Source organism: Chaetura pelagica, unplaced genomic scaffold (assembly GCF_000747805.2).
Source record: "Chaetura pelagica isolate M959 unplaced genomic scaffold, ChaPel_1.0 scaffold66, whole genome shotgun sequence".
Taxonomy (NCBI): domain Eukaryota; kingdom Metazoa; phylum Chordata; class Aves; order Apodiformes; family Apodidae; genus Chaetura; species Chaetura pelagica.
The window spans coordinates 3,702,053-3,719,150 of NW_009953811.1; the positions used below are offsets into that span (position 1 = coordinate 3,702,053).

At 42.5% G+C, this 17,098-nt stretch overlaps 1 protein-coding gene across 1 annotated transcript in view; it reads right to left on the bottom strand.

The window, feature by feature from the left end:
• Window positions 1–17,098, bottom strand: part of CAMK1D (calcium/calmodulin-dependent protein kinase ID) — a 136,139-nt gene that overhangs the window by 37,619 nt on the left and 81,422 nt on the right. Inside the window, exons 4-5 of the mRNA XM_010001290.1 lie at window positions 11,187–11,325; window positions 6,431–6,557 (exon numbers count right to left, since the gene is read on the bottom strand). Coding sequence (XP_009999592.1) covers window positions 6,431–6,557; window positions 11,187–11,325 — 266 coding nt within the window. The remainder of the gene's footprint in view (window positions 1–6,430; window positions 6,558–11,186; window positions 11,326–17,098) is intronic.

Here is a 17,098-nt window from a genome sequence, read left to right on the forward strand (position 1 = left end):
CTTCTCTCTCTTAAAACCTCAAAGCTGTGCTGAGACACTTCTCTTTGTTTTAAATGAGTGAAGAGTGCTGATAACAGACAGTCATGGTACAGATGGTGGCTGTGAAGCAACTTTAATGAAGAAAACTAGAAAGTTTAAATAATTATATTAAAGCCAAATGGCTGCTTTTGGTTTTTTTTCCAAAGAGCTGACATGCAACAGGAGCAGGAGAACATAGCTAAGCATCATCTGCCTCTGATATATGAAAAAGATGGAAACACTTAATGAGCTGAAAAACAAGTCAGAGGAGCTCTTAGGAAAGATGGTAGATCAGTGCCAAGAGGCAAACGCAGGAGACATGAAAAAAATCTGAGAGCTGACAGCACTAAAGGATCAACACAGACAGCTGAGGAGACAAAACAACAGTAAGGAGAACTGGAAAGTCACAGCTCCCATTTCTGGCCCTGGGGAACTGCCAGCCAAGTCTCCAGGATCACACCTCCCCAGGGAATCTCTGCGGGCTCAAACGCTGCACAACAGTCAGTCAGAGATGGGGACTGCAGGGAAGGAAACATGGATCCTTCCTCCACATCCAAGAATTGTGTTTCAGGCCAGATCAGCATTGCTTGCAGACAACACACAGCAGGTAAAATGTTTAATGGTACCAGGGCCTCATCCCACCTGCAGGTACACAAAGGGCCCTTCGCAGGGCACTCCACTTCCGGGCCAGATGACCTGCTGGTTTACAGTTGGGGTTTTCTTTGTTTAATTATGTTTTATTTTAATAAGAGAAAAAAAAACCACAATAAAAGGCTTGTTTCAAATGGAGGTTTTAAGAAAAGGTACAGAACAGGAACATTTTGAAACCTTCAGAGCACTGTGTCATTACCACCAGTGAGCACAGCTAAGGCTAATAAGCTCCCTAAAAATGCAGCTGCTGGATGCCAAAACCAGCAAAGAGCTCAAGTGATGGGGATTGGTCTGATACTTTAAGCCTGTGGAACAAACTGTACAAGTCATGAGGGTTCCTGTTCTTCATACCAGCCTCATACTTAAAAGTGATTCTCCTTCACTCCCATGATGGTGCTACTCCCAGCAGATATTGGTGTCTCACAAGAACTCAGTTTCATGTTATTTTCTGTGGTTTAGATGGCTTCCCACAAGCTGCATGTCAGAAGGAAGAAGGCATTTGAACAAAGGGTGATGGTTTTGAAGATCTCCACAGGAGAGACAATTCAGAAGGCTGCCATAAACGTGGGAGGAATAAAAAGCTCTAAACAGCACAAAAATAACCAGGAACCTGCTTGCATTGGGCAAGGACACAGGTCAGCTGGCCAAGCAAATTGGCCTGGTGCAAGCCAGGACTAGAAGTTCAGCTGGTAACTATTTTAGTGCCAGTTTCCATCACATAGGAAGATCCTGCAAGTAGAGGAGGGGAAATATGAAAGGGCTGGGCAGGTACGAGATGGTCATGAAATCCAAGAGGGAAGGTGAGTAATGGGCAGAGTTTGTAACGGACACCAAAGGGAGATGGTGCCAGCCCCATTGCTTAGGACACTGGAAGGTATTCAAGAAGGTAGACAGACAAGAACAACCTCGCACCACTGAGAAGATGTTTGAATGTATGAAGGGCCAACCCAGGACCTCTCCTGAAGCCAGACATGGTGGAAGAACAGCGTGAGCTCCCCTGCCACCATACAGAACATGTTCCTCACAATGCAAACAGGCAAAGAGGCATGTGAAGCAGCTTCACCACAAGACCAGGGTCCCTTCCACCGACTCCTGGGATGAAAACAACTTCTTTCCCTCTTTGACAGTTCTCCAGTGTTCTTCTTGTCCTGGTTGGCCAAGACTTTGAAGTTTGGGACTGTTTCTGAAGGACAGCAGGGTTTTGGTGCAGATGTGCTGGTTCCTTGTTCTCCTTCTGTCCTTATTTCACGTCACAGAGTCAGATTTAGCCATCATGGGACATTACACAGCTACACCCACACACAAGCAAACCCCATTTCAGGCTACAGCAATGGAACTGAGCAATTGCACTGTCAAAAGCTTGTGCCTGAGCAAACCCTAGTGAGAGCAGTTCCCATGCTTTATTTTTACTTTATTACTCAAGTTACTGTTTAAACAACTGCTAGGGTTGCTTTTTGCTAATAAGGATATTTCTAAGGCTTATTGAATATTTTCAAACCTTTGACTCAAAGGATACTAAATAAGTCAAAATTAAACATGGAAATCTATTGCTTACTCAAATGCTTTGGTCTTGTACAGGGCTAAGAGAAACACACAGCTTTGGTATGAAAATTGCTACTACATTTCTGGCAGAGCTGAAAGGTGTGAAATGACCTGTCACAAAAGCACTACAGAAAATAAAAACAGTGAGTGAGGTGGAATGTATAGGGACCAACCACACCTCCAGGCTCCAGCCCAAGCCCTGTGACAGGAGAATACAAGAAAACTTTACTTGACATTGTGTTGGGACTCAGAGCAAGAATTTTAAATCTCAGAAGGATTAAGATATTAGCCAGCCACAAACACAGTTCATGATCCAGCCGTTCTGCAAAAGGTGATCAGATTGTCTAAGAAAGGCTTTCTAGCATTTTTTTCCAAACTTTTCAAGGTTCATGAGTGTTTTGCGAGTCTAAGTCCCATCTGCAGCAGTAACCAAAGCTTTTGAGAGACCAACTCTCACAGAGAGTCAGTCAGTGAGACTTATTTCCCAAGCAACCAAAAATCTCTTTAGGGGAATCTTCTGAGTGACTGGAATCACCTCCTGGTGACTTGACACACCTTGTGGGTAACTCATTTTCAGGCAGTTTTGAACATCTTCTTAATGAAAATCAAGTTCTTACAAACCCAGGCCGAGGAGACCATGACAGATCATCAATGGCTTATACAGATCTTGCTCATCATCACAGAGAAGATTCAGGGTTTTGAAAACACTGCTCCTAGAAGATGGGGTGAGACCCATGCAAGCCAGTCCACACACCTGACTCACAATGAAATGAGGCACATCTTACCCAATTTAGCTACTATCTAAAAATCAGGTGTTTATTCCCAGCTTGTCATCACCTTGACTCCTTTCCTAAGAAATGGAGAGAGGAAAGAGTCCTAAGTCGATGAGAAAATGGAAGAACTTTTCATTAGAAGTGGTTGTATTAACAGATCTGCTCTTCAGTAAGTGAACATTTAGATTTACATCTCAACAAAAGTGCCTCAACTAAGTCTAAATTGATTCAATTATTCTGTCATCTTTACACTATAGGACCAAAATCTCTGGAAAGGCCTTGGAAAGACTGAGATCTCTGAATGTTGGCTGCAATTTCACCTATAAGGCAGAGCCTTAAAAGCTAATGGACTAAGACATTACCAGTTATGCACATTTTAGGTGTACTATAATTTGATAAGTAACACTTTGATTTTTCAGAACAAAAACTGGTATTATATTAAGAAGTTTAATTCTAATTAAGCCCTCTTTTAATCAGTGAATTTCTGAACCACATCAACAGGAATGTAGCATTTTGGGTACCATCTTTCTTGGAGCTGAAACTAAGAAAAACTGAATTAAAACTTGAAACACACAGAGTTGAAAGTATATCCTAATCAGGGAAATATGACAGAAATGACAGGGGGCCCTGCATATTGCAAATATTTGCAAAGGGCAGCAGACCTGAGTAAAGATCAGGTTTGCTACCAAGTCAACTTTTCATCCAGCACCTTACACAGTGGGATCCAACTGGATTTGTTTCTGGAGATAAAGAAGTATAAATAGTAGCAGATGCTAATGACTTCTTAACCCAGTGCTAGTGCCTTTGGCATGAGAAAATGTGCCTAGTTTGTTGGGTTTTTTTCCCAGTAATTTAGATGCAAATAATTTAATTCTCTTAATATCTTAGAAAATGGGATATTCTCTGTATCTTTAAAGAAAAGCATCAGGACTTGCATGGTGACGGATCCCTGAGAGTTACTTCAATGCTAGGTAAAAAGACTGGAAAAAGATCCCAAAAAAGTTGGCAGAGATGACATTTCATGGGCCAACACTGTGGATTGTGTCTCCCCTGATCCAGACGAACACATATTCCTGTTGCTATCAGGGGGGAGGACTCTTCCATTTATCTGACATTCTAGGCAAGTGCTGCAAATTGGAGCAACACTGGAAGGCATGAAAGCTTTTGGATACAAATTGCAGACTGTGTATGTAGAAGCCATGTCAAAGGGTGTAACACTCATGGAGGCTCATTTGTGTGCATCACCACAGAGACCAACAACAAAAACCTTCTGTGCTCAGAAAATGTCACCTAGGCAGCCAATTATCTTTTAAAAAAGCATCACTAGAGAGGAGCTGTCTCCTGTGCACAAAAAAAAAAAGAATTGGAACAAATATTTAAAGAGGTTTTCTTTGTGAGAGAGGGAAAAACCTTCTGTCAGCACTTCAGAAATAAGCGGCCGTGACCTCTTGAACTGTGATGAGTAAATCCTGCATTCAGTGAAGCAACAACAGGCCTGGACGCACTTGTGCAGCTATCAGTGCCCAGGCCTGGAGTAATGAGAGCTCTCAAACATCTCTCCAAGCACTCCAATTCATGTCACATGCTCCGAGAGCTTCCTCTCCAGAACAGCAAGTTTTCTTATATAAATGGCTGTGCTGAGAGACCATCTGATCTCAGTCAGTGCCCCAGCAGAGTCGCACTCCCCCGTTTTCATCAGCGCTTCAGCAAACACCATCTGAGCTTCCCTGCATCTCACAGACTTATTCTAGTCAGTGCCCATTTCAGATCAAAATAAAACATGTTTTGCTGACAGCAAAAATTATGAAAATTGCTATCTCAGCTCAATTCCTGTTAGTGCTTTGGAAGAAGATTTCCAGTCTGGCGTGATTACACGGCACAGCTATCCAGGCTGTACAGGCAGCACCTGACTCATGTGTCTGAAAACAAGAGAAGGATGGGCTGATGGCTTCAAGATGGGGAAACCAGAGACATTTGTTCCTTTTCCTGATGTTATCAGGATAGAGTGTGCCTGTGCAGTGTGAAGATAATCCCTGGGAAAAGGAAAAAAAAATCACTAGGACAAATCTGGATTGTAGAATCATAGAATGGTTTGGGTTGGAAGGGACATTAAAGATAATCTAGTTCCAACCCCCCTGCATGGGCAGGGACAACTCCCAGTACACCACGGCACTTAAAGCCCCACCCAGCCTGGCCTTGAACACTTCCAGGGTTGGGGATTCCACGACTTCTCTGGGCAACCTGTGCCAGTGTCTCACCACCCTCATAGTGAAGAATTTCTTTCTGATGTCAAATCTAAATCTCCCCTCTTCCAGTTTATAGCCATTACCCCTTGCCTTGGATCACTACAAGCCCTTGTCAAAAGTCCTTCCCCAGCTTTCCTGTAGCCCCTTCAGGTAGTGGAAAGCTTCTACAAGGTATCCCCCAAGCCTTCTCTTCTCCAGGCTGAACAACCCCAACTTTAGGAGAGGTGCTCCAGCCCTCTGATCATCTTCATCATAACCACATAATTTGTTTGAGTTCTTGTACCATGGTATCATCAGAACTATGAAAACACAGGTGAGGTGGCAGCTGCAAAGCAAAATGAGCCTCTCTATGACTGCTGGAAAACATTATGTCTTCCCTACTGAAAAGCTGTGAGATAAATGTACCCCTGGGGAAGCCACTGTCATTTTAGTTTCATGGATTTCATGGATACCGCAGAGATTAATTTTATTGTCTCAGATGACTTGCTTGGTATTGTAGGGGACTCAGGATTGCTGGACACATCTCATCCATTTTAAATAGAGTTTGCTGAAACAGACCCTGTCATCCCCTGCCATATAATTCTCACATTCTCTAACTTTTTTAAAAGGATGCTGGTAAACACACTGCTAACCAGTAGCCTGCTTCGATCACTACTGGATGGACAAAAGAGCGAAGAATAAACAATGTAAAACAATTTGATACAGCTCAGGAAGGCCCCAGGATCTAAAGAGCTTTGCAGACTGATATCTATAAGCATTGTAACAGAGGATTACTGAACACATCTGAATAACTGTGGTTCACTTTATTGTCTTCTATCAGGACAATCTGATAAAAGTCACCCTTTATGATTCAAATGTTACATTAGGTAAAGCTTCTTTGTTTTATAGGTGCTTGCAGAATCAGTACATTTGAGGCTATTCTTCAGGTGCTCCTGATATGGCTACACATAGTGCCTTTGAGAAGGCTCATTCTGCAAAGGATTAAAATTATGAAAGCAAACCCAGAGCTGGATTGCAAGATCCAGACCCGAAGGAGAAGAGCATACAAGACAGAACCAGAAGCTTCTGAAATCTAATGAACATCTGTAAAATCTCATGTGCACTATGCAGCAGCACTAAGACAACAAGCATTACTTCCTTTTCACTGTGTCTGTACTGCAGCTGGGAAGAGTGGATGGACAATACAACCAGATCTCTTACCAACATAGCCAGGAGTCCCGCAGGCTGTGGACATCACATCTCCTTTACCCTCCATCTTGGACAATCCAAAGTCACTGATCATAATTTTTGACTCTTCATCCTGGCTGTAGTAAAGCAGGTTCTCAGGCTAGGAAGGAGAACAAGCAAAATGGGGTTTGAATATGTGGATCCAGTAATGTCTGTTGGCTGATGCACTGCATTTAGTACAATCCTTACTTACATCATACACAAATATAATTTCATTCCCCTAAATCCTACAGAGTTGCTCTTATAACCTATAAGGACATCCTCTCCAGGCTCCTAGCAACTAATGGAAGAAGCTGATACTTTGAGCTTTGACTAACTTTTCTGGGATAATAAACTTCTCCTTTGGCAACCCAAATAAGAATGTAGGCCCATCTCTGACTTATGAAATGTGTCTGACATACCATCACTTCAGAGTGGTAAAAAGGATTCATTTGAAGGCAGATAAATATAGTAAACCCAGGTTGTGTCATGGATTTGTTTTTTATACAGCATTAAAAAAGAAAGAAAAGAAAAAGGAAAACAGTAGGTACTAGATAATTTTAGTATCTTCTGCACTGGAAATAAACTGTTATGAGAGGTGGAAGAAGCTGATACTTTGAGCTTTGACTAACTTTTCTGGGATAATAAACTTCTCCTTTGGCAACCCAAATAAGAATGTAGGCCCATCTCTGACTTATGAAATGTGTCTGACATACCATCACTTCAGAGTGGTAAAAAGGATTCATTTGAAGGCAGATAAATATAGTAAACCCAGGTTGTGTCATGGATTTGTTTTTTATACAGCATTAAAAAAGAAAGAAAAGAAAAAGGAAAACAGTAGGTACTAGATAATTTTAGTATCTTCTGCACTGGAAATAAACTGTTATGAGCAGCAAGAGTGTTTTAACTACAGCCAATTAGGAAAAATGCTACAGCACGAGGCACAGCAACTTGTTTACACTGAGAGAAAACAAGAATCACTCCACAAAGCCCTGTGACTTTATACCAAAGTCAGATGGGTTGGAGAACCCAACCAACCTCCATCTGCTACAGCATAGTCCTCCACCCGTATGTTTTGAATGTGCCACTGCTACACAGCAAAGCTCTTGCTAGGTGCTGTAGAGCACAATCCTTCCCCTACTCAATGCCTAGGTTCACAAAAAGGTCCAGCATCTGCTGACACTCTGACAGCTGGGTGGTTACAGGGAGCCATTGCAGCACCTGGACATTTGGGTCTTCAGCTATCAAAGTGATGGATACCCAGCATTTCAACCTAACCCTGGTGTAGATTTTTGCCCAGAAGCTGGCATGCCCACCCACATACAACACATCTTGTTTCTCATCCTGCTGTTTGCTCCAGGAAAAGGTGAGAGGCAGCTGTGGCCACACAGCATCATCAGACTCATTGGGACACATCCAAACTTGGATTGGTAAGAAGGAGCAATTTCAGTGTAGCAGCACCAGCATCTCTCTTCTCTCCTCCATCTCTGTAACCTCCTGCTCTGGGGAAAAGGGGGACAAAGAAGTGCTAAGACGTGACATCACCTCCAACTTCCTTTGTGGTTCATGTTCAGCTTCAAGTTGGAGGTTAAAGCACTTTCTGGTTCCCCAGCCTCAGCATGAAGCCATGGCTTTATCCACAGGCCACAATGGCCATGAGAGGATTTACAAGCTGCATCCACAGCTGTGAGGCAGCTGGGACTGAGGCAAAAAAGGGGAACAATTCTGTCCATAAAAATAATTGCGAAGTTGTACCATTTATGTTTCTTTATGATATCTCATAGGGCCAGTGCTTTAATTTGCCATTACAGTCTTAAAACTGTTTTCAGGCACTGCATGAGTCAGTTTTATGCCATGGTCTGCCCTTGGTTGGAGTTACCCCTGATTTTTACCACGGCTGACCTGCTGATGGGTTGGTAGAGCTGGCATTAACAATTATTTCCCAACCATTTCTGCTAACTCACCTCAAGTCTTCACTCACTCATACTTAGCAAGGCCAAGAAGCTCACTCATTTAAAATGTAATTGTGTTTAAAACAGGTTTAAAAGAACTCTGGTTCTTCAAACTGTTTCATTCAAGAAGTCTTTACAAAGGGATTCTGTACCAAGAAAAGCTGATCGAGCCTTTCAGTCCTCTTGTACATCTTGGAATTCCCTGGACTTCATATGCTGCCATCTCGTGTTATCTGCTGTTGTGTTATTTAAATTAGAGAGGTGGAGCCCAGATCTGATTTCCCAGCAGTACAGCAAGTACTATTTTGGTATCTGAATAACACATAATTACAATAAACGCTATAGATGTTTCAAGGGTTGTATTTTTATAGAGTGGATTCTTTCCCAGAATTTCCTTCTGGGTGTTCACAATTCAAAACTTGCACTTATCTTGATATTTTGAGACAGTAAAAAGCCTCATTATATCCCTCTTTTCATTATCATGGTATGTTTGTGCTAACAGAATCTCACAGCAGGTGTTCCTCATATACCATACTTTATGAGTCATTTTAACAACTGATATGGTACTGACAAAGACTTGCAAACAAAAAGAGAGAAAAAGAGCTTGTCTTTGCCCCAAAATACCACTGGAGAAGGGTGGTTTGATCTAAATTCAGATTTTTCTTACATAAACTCTGAAAGTAATTTGCAGAGGAATCTACTTCCCAGTTACAAGATCTCATATTTTATGATAAGACATTTTTAATAAGATTAATCTGCCTTAAAGTGAGAGCTACAGCCTTCCTTTAAATTATAAATACAGGAATATTAAGAGCTTGTACAAATGAATATCTGAATTAAGAGGACTCCCTCCAAAACCTCTGGGTGCAGAAAGAAGCCTGAAGTTAGTTCCTACAAACTGAAATTGGGAGGGAGCTCGTCATGTTAAAAAAACTAAACAACACTTCCATACTGACATGTGGTGGAAATCTAATAAATACAAGAATATTCCCAGGGACCTCAGCATAGGAGCAGAAAATGAATGGGAATTGAGGGCAATCTGTGAAGACTGTAGGAGACAGAAGATCAACCAGTGTCTCATTACAGAAAATCTATTATTTGGGACTGTTGTGACTAAACTGCACAACACTGAGGAGGAAATATTATTTAGGAAATGAGTGTATATTTTCCATCAGTGGCTTTAAGGTTTTGCCCTAAAAATGTGCCAAAGCAGTACTTGAAAAAATGTATTTTTACTTTTCATTATTTTACTCTATATTTTGAAATTCAGATGATAGGATGCCCACGTCTGGCAGAGCTGCCCAGGACTGAGGCAAGTTCCCTGCAGCACTAAGATATGGAAAAGCTTTCAATCCCACAGGAATGGCCCACACACAGCTAAAAGACTCACACTGGGAGTCAAAGAGCAGCAGAAGGAAACAGCTGCATGAGGTTTTCACAAAACAAAGCCATGTTTGCCTGCCTTAGGCATTGCTCCACCTTGGAGAGCTGTGGTGCTGGTGGTTACACCAGAAACGGGCTCTGTTCTGGCCCTGCTGTGTTGCATTGTTGGAACATGCCTGTCAGTCATTATTTTACACCAGGCAGCATTTCACATTAGCTCTCATTTTGAAGGAGATGAAAAGCAAATAAACAGCATCTCTCATCACAATTTTTCATCCATCTTAAGGCAAAACAGTGAGGTGACATGGCCAGCACAAGAACCTTTGCTAAGAGGACTTTCCAAAAACTGCAAACTTAAAATGCAAAGCTTAATGTTAGGCTGTATTAAAAATACAATTAATTTTAAAATCCATTTACAAAATTGTATTTAAGAAGTAAAAACCCTGAAAAAAAAGCCCTTCTTTGTGGTTCTTGACTCTATTAATGTTCATTAAGCCTTTCCATGATATGACCCATTTAGACAAATTCACAGAATCATAGAATGGTTAAGGTTGGAAGGGACCTTAGAGATCATCAGGGACAATTCAAGGCCACAGCATCGGCATCCATTGAAACTCCTGTTTGGGGCATCCCTCCAAAACACAACCAGAGGTGCTACCTCATTCATTGAATTCTTAATTTCTAGCAGTAAACATTGATAAAATTAGCTCAGCCACTGAAATCACAATTTTCTTTTGACATTTGTACCTTTTTCTAATGTTTTCTGCTAATTTCCTGTTTAAGATACTAAAGATGTTTAGCTGTGTGCTGTGAAATCCAAACCTTTCTGCTTGCTTTAATAACAGTGTAAGATACAGGGAGGAAACAATATGTAAGTAATGTTTTGTGATTTATTTTTTTTCCCAGAAAAACTGAGAGTTTTTTATGTGTTCACACAATACAACTGAAAGAAAAATTATCTACAGATCACATTGGCACACAATATTCCTTGGAAGAATCCTTACCCTTAACAATGTCTCCAAAAACACTGGTCCAAATAGCACGATAGGAAATAATTCCTCTTTCCCACACAATTTATTGTGACTATTTATTATTAAGTAAATAGAACACATCAAATCTGCAAGATATTTTATAGCAGTAAACACACACATCCCAGCTGAGTTTCCTGCTTTAATTTAATGGTTTGGGACTTTTCTCTCATATGGTAAGTGCAAGACTCTCACTGTAAAAACATTGATTGATAAGTCCTTGTTGAAACCGATTGTGATAGAAGGATCTGGAGCCTTCAGAGCATCCCTCTTAAGGTAAAACCTCACTGAAGCAGCCAGTCCTAGGGGAGGCTGGATTTTCATGCATTAGACTCATATAAACTTCATTAAGGCTTCCTGGAGGACCAAGTCCCACTGTGGTTGTACCTTGAGGTCCCTGTGCACGATGCCCATTCGGTGCAGGTAGTAGACAGCATCCAGGACCTGCCGGATCAGGGTGCTGGCATCCTTCTCAGTGTAGAACCCTTTCTCAACGATGCGATCAAAAAGCTCTCCCCCAGACACTCTGGAAAACATGATAGGCATGCAGAATTGTGAGGACATGCTTTGTAATATGCTTGCCATCTCATCTAAGGGTGGTCAAGGCCATGCATTAGCCACAGGCGGTCCAAGAACACATCTCTCTGGAGCTCTGGGGGCTCTCCCACTGTCCTAACAAGCATTTGGGTTTGATTTCTGCCTCAGAGACCAGAGGAGTAGCAAGGGGAAAAGAAAAGAAGAAACAGAACTAAACCAGAAATAGTCATGCTATAATAAACAGTAAAATCCATCTCGCATCAGAGATAGCTAAAGACTCACTAGAACTTGCAGAGGGAAATCACAACTCTGCCCCAGCAAGAACCAGGGGAGCAGATGCAAGTTTCCATGATGGCCCAGCCTAGTGAACTTTGTACGGGTGAATTAGGTCTGCCCTTCCACTGGTGCTGGCCCACTGATGCTGTAAGGCTCCCTGCTGGTACCACAGAGTCACAGAATGGTTTTTATTGGAAGGGACCTTAAAGATAATCTAGTTCACATGCTCTTGCATGGACTGGGATGCCTTCCACTAGAGCAGGTTGCTCAAAGCCCCATCCAACCTGGCCTGGAACACTTCCAGGAAGGGGCATCCACAACTTCCGTGGGCAACCTGTTGCAGTGTCTTACCACCCTCACACTAAATTTCTTTCTAATGTTTAACCTTAATCTACTCTCTTCCAGTTTGAAACCATTCTCCCCTTGTCCTATCACTACAAGCCCTTGTCAAAAGTCCCTCCCCAGCTTTCCTGTAACCCCTTCAGGTACTGGAAGGTGCTGTAAGGTCTCCTTGGAGCCTCTTCTTCTCCAGGCTGAACAGCCCAAACTCTTTCAGCCTGAATGTACCCTTGGAGTTCACTTTTCACCAACCAAAGCTTGAGTGTTGCCCTGGGGAAATGGTCTCATTTTCCTTTCCCCACCAGCAAGTGAAATGCACACGGTAGTTACTGCCAGTACATATAGAAGGTTAGTTCATTAAAGTACTTTGAGTTTCTGGCAATTTTAAATGGTCTCAGACAACCCTCCCTTTACCCAATTATGTATGTTCATTTATCAGCAGCTGTAAACTCTTTAGGCAGAGCGTGGCCTCTGCCTGGCACTGGTAGTAGACAATTATTGATGAGGGAGTGCAGATTATCAGCACAATTAATTGCCAAATGACACAGGTGGGGTAAGGATTCCACAACTCAAAGAGGAGAGAAAATAAAACCTTGACATCCCACTATTTAATGTCTGCTATATTACGCTTTTCCTCTGCCCTGTTAGAAATAACACGATCTGAACCTAATCTTAAGTAAAGAATGGACACATTAAAACTCCCTGGAGGTGTATCTGGGGCAACAAAAGAGGAAAGAAACATCTGAGTAATTGAAATAATAAAACTGTCAGCCAAAAAACCTGCCCTAATAGGCTACATAAAAGATGTCCATTTTAACAAGCAAAACCTATTAAAAATAAAATGTATGCAATATGTTTTTTCAGCAAGTTACACCACTTAGCATATCATAAATAGCACAGTAAAACTTTCTTTAAAAACAAGCCTAATAAAGGGGAAATAATAAAGGATTACAGCCATTAAATACACATGGAGTGGGGGCTTGCCATTATATGAACACTAGGTAATTCAGCCACAGCTACTCGAAGCAATAATCTGCTTGAATAATGCCATGAAGTCACTTCCAAGGGAAGTTTGGAGCCTGAATGGAAGTGAAAATGAACACATTCAACTTTGAAACTGAAAAGCAATCTGGGAAAAAAAGAAATAAACTGGGTAATCCCCCTATTAAGTGCTAGGAAAACAAACCAACCAGCTTGCTAAAATATTGGGGTTAAACCCAAACTGTGCAGTAAATGTGAAGGGTCTTAATTCCACCCAGGAGACCCCATGTCATACCAGCAGCTTTGGGGCTTGCTGCTGGCAGATCAGGGGCTGGTGCAGCAGTGCCAGGCTGATGGTGGGGTGAGGAAAACACCCTGGGACTGTATAGAATTGCAGAGCCTGTGACTGACAGCACAGTAGGATTGGAGCCATGGCAGGTAGAGGATGCACCAGCAGAACTGCCATCATACCATAACCTGCTCTGAGATGAAAACCCTGACCAACACATACAAAATTTTAAGTAAACACCTTTCTTTCCCAGTTTCTCACAGCAGGAGTTGCATCCTTTATACATATATGTGTATATATACATATACATCCATACACAGGGTGCTGCTCCAGGTCTCTCTCAGCCTTGCACCCTTGGCCTGACCCATCACGTGCTGTACCAAGGGAGCACAGGCACATCCCTGCCTCACCATTTGCTGAAGGCAGATACAGTTTGATTGAATCTGGCTCCTATTAGCTGTCTGTCTTTATATATTTCCCCTGCAGCCCTTGTGTTTCCTGTGGATTGATTGCACTGAAAATGGAGCCCACGCAGTAATTACTATGACTGAATTCAGCACATTTCCCCACGAAAATGCAGTGCATGCTGTTCTGCAGTTTCATACAGTAACTTTTATTATATTCAATAGATGAACTGCTTTATTACATACTGATTTACATCCTGTGCTTTCCTCCACAAGGACTCTCTGCTTCAACGTTTGCAGAGAGTACACTTCCACAACCATTTTTTCATTAAAATGTCAGAGTTTCCCTCCATGCCAGCTCACTCCTCATCCCCCTTAAGCCTCATTCTTTAATTGAAATCTCTTCTTAGACAAACTTAGTCCAGTGGATCTACTGTACCCAGGCTCAATCTGCTTATAATTTTATTTCAATGCACAGAAAATATTTGCAACCTCTTAAATGAAGCATGGGAAGCCAGAGCTTAATCCAAGGACTCAAGAGGAGCAGCCGGTACATTGGCAGCCACTTGTTTATTCAGAGTGTCAACAGCAGCCCAGGTGCACACAGGGAATTGAGGGTCCTGTGCTCCTATTTGTCCATGTGGTCACTTTGTGTTATGGCACATGGGATTTGCATTACATGGTTGCACTCACCTACTGAGTCTCCCTTGCTGTGGGCAAGTGTCATGGCTGGGGTTCACCTCCCCGGGCTGCTCTGCAGCTCAGCACCCAAGGCCATGGCTACTTTCCAAGTGGAGCTTATGTCCATATGGCTTTTCTCCTCCAAAATAGGGTTAACTCATCCATAATGTCATTGGGAATGCTGCTCCCTGTATGGTGCCTGAGGTCTAACAGAAGTCAATGGTGTTCCAGGAACAAACCAGCAAGGGCAGCTGTGGGAGAGGATTTGAGCTCTGAACTCATGGTGGAGATGGGGCCTGTTTGTCTAAGTCTTGATCCCAACCCCCTCTACCCTGCTGAGAAGGGACTTGGCATCCAGCTCTGAGCAGACCTGGGCACTCACAAAGAGCTGCTGCAATTTGTTTGTTCCACTCTTTATTATTATGGGATAATTCTTTGTTGGTTTTCTAATGGCTTTGCCCTCTCTATGGCAACTCTGAGCAGTGCACAGGAGGCAGAAGTGAAGCTGCAGGCAGTAAGAACAGAATTAGGCCTTTGTCTTAAAGAAATTTAAGACAAAATTTTCTGACCAGAGAGTTTAGGAGGAATTTTTTTATTAGAGGACTGCTTTTGTCTCATAGTTGGCACTGGCTCATAAAGCTGGACAGTCTGTTCCAAACACCAACACAAGTAAACTTTTTCCCCTGCTGATTTCAATTCTGGTTCCCTGCAAAGAAAAAGTCAAAGAAGAAGCTGCCAAGCGCAGCTACCTGGAAAGCATTTCACCCTGGGCACAGCTCAAGTGTCATAATGTGATCTAGAGCATATTTAGCCCTGCCTGGGGACTCAGAGCTGAGCAAAAATCAGCAAAGCAGCTGCATCTTCTGCATGAACCCCTGTTGTGACAGCCTGCAAGGCATGTGCCACTCCATCCCTTGGTCCTTGCTTGGTCACTGAGCAGTGGCTCTTCCCTGGTTCACAAAGAGGTGTGGGGGAAGCCCAGTGCTTGGAGATGGAGATAAGCTGTGTGTCTACATCACACATGGACACCATCAACATGTGTCCTGCCTGGCTCCAGGAATATGGAAATAACTTTCAAAACAATGCCCAGAAGATTAATTTAGTTCAGGCAGAAAAAAACCCTACCAAAATCATAAATATGAATACTTTTCACTTCTACTACATATTTTAGCTGAGGCTATAGGCCTTTAGAATGATGGAATGGTTTGGGTTGGAAGGGACCTTAAGATCATCTAGATCCAACTCCCCTGCATGGGCAGGGACACCTCCCACTAGACCAGGTTGCTCAAAGCCCCATCCAGCTTGGACTTGAACACTTCCAGAGATGGGGCAGCCACAACTTCTCTGGGTAACCTCTTCCAGTGTCTCATCAACCTCATAGTGAAGAATTTCTTCCTAATATCTGATCTAAATCTACCCTCTTTCAGTGTTAAACCATCACCCCTGGTTGTACTAGGTGTCCTTCAGCATGTAGTGATCACTTCATCCCTCCCTGGCTTTCCTGCAGGCCCCCTTTAGCTCATGTCACTTATCTTCAACATGAGGAAGGCCAGAATAAGTATTATTTCCATTTTCTCACTGCAGAAAAGAGAGAATCAGACTTGTTCCAATGAAACAACCAGGATATATAGCAATGTCCAGTTCCACAAGCCCTACCCCACTAAGAATGACCCATTGCCATCAAATCCCACTTAGAAGAGGGCCAGTAGGCCACAGCTTGACAGCAGGAAAAGAAGAGGCATTATCTGCCATTCCAATGAAGAGACAGATATTGCACTCCAGTTCCAGTTTTTCCTGAGACAAAACCTTACAGATCCAGTGCTTTATTAAGGAGACTTCACGTATGGATCATGCAGATGACACAAATCTTTCAGAGGATCCAGCCTGGTGCTGGAGTTTGTCATAAACTCCTACAGCTCTCTGGTCTGGGGTCACCTATAGGAAGTTTGCCCAGCTCTAATGAAGATGAACATTGAAACACAGACAAATTAAAAAATGGAATCAGTGTCTATCGTTATACTTCTAATTTTTTATTCTTTTTTTTTTTCCTGGCAAGCTTTGCAGATTTTTCCTCTTGTTTCTTCCCAATTTGTTGTTTAAACACAGATCCAAAAGTCCAGAGCACAGGCTGCCACACAGAGTGTCTCAGTTTACGGCAGGCTTCAAAAAACTTTGAAAATGACAATGTTTTTGTGTACATGGATGAGTTACCTTGTTCTTTGGGCTCTGTGTGTGCACACTGTTGGCTGAACACCCTGGCCAGACAGTGAAAGACCTCACAGTCCTCATTAGAGGCAAAGCAGAGGTGGCTAAAACAATGTCCTGGTCATTATCAAGGTTCTGATCAACGGTTGGTGTCATCACTACCCAATTTCTGTACTTTTGTTATTCCTAATAACTTAAGACATAACTTGGGAGGGATGAGGAGACATTTCAGCATTAGTATTGCATCTTCCCTTTACATTAGTTCATTTCATCAGGGACTTCATAAAGAAAGAGCCAAACTGATAAACAAAAAGAAAACAGCCCCTGCTGAAGGGAAGGAGAAAAGACGTGACCAACCCTCTCCTGAAGCAACTGATTCCTTTGCAGCACCATCAGGAAAACAGAACATGCAAAGTTTCAGAGAAACACTTTGATTAAAAGGAGCACCAAACAAAATCTCCCTTGTAATTTAAGACTGCAAAATCCATAAACAAAGAGCCAACCTCTCTGGATTGCTGATGGGTTTGGTGCATTGCAGGTCACTCTGCAGGTACCTGCCAGGCCACCACCAAGTGCTGCTGCCTGAC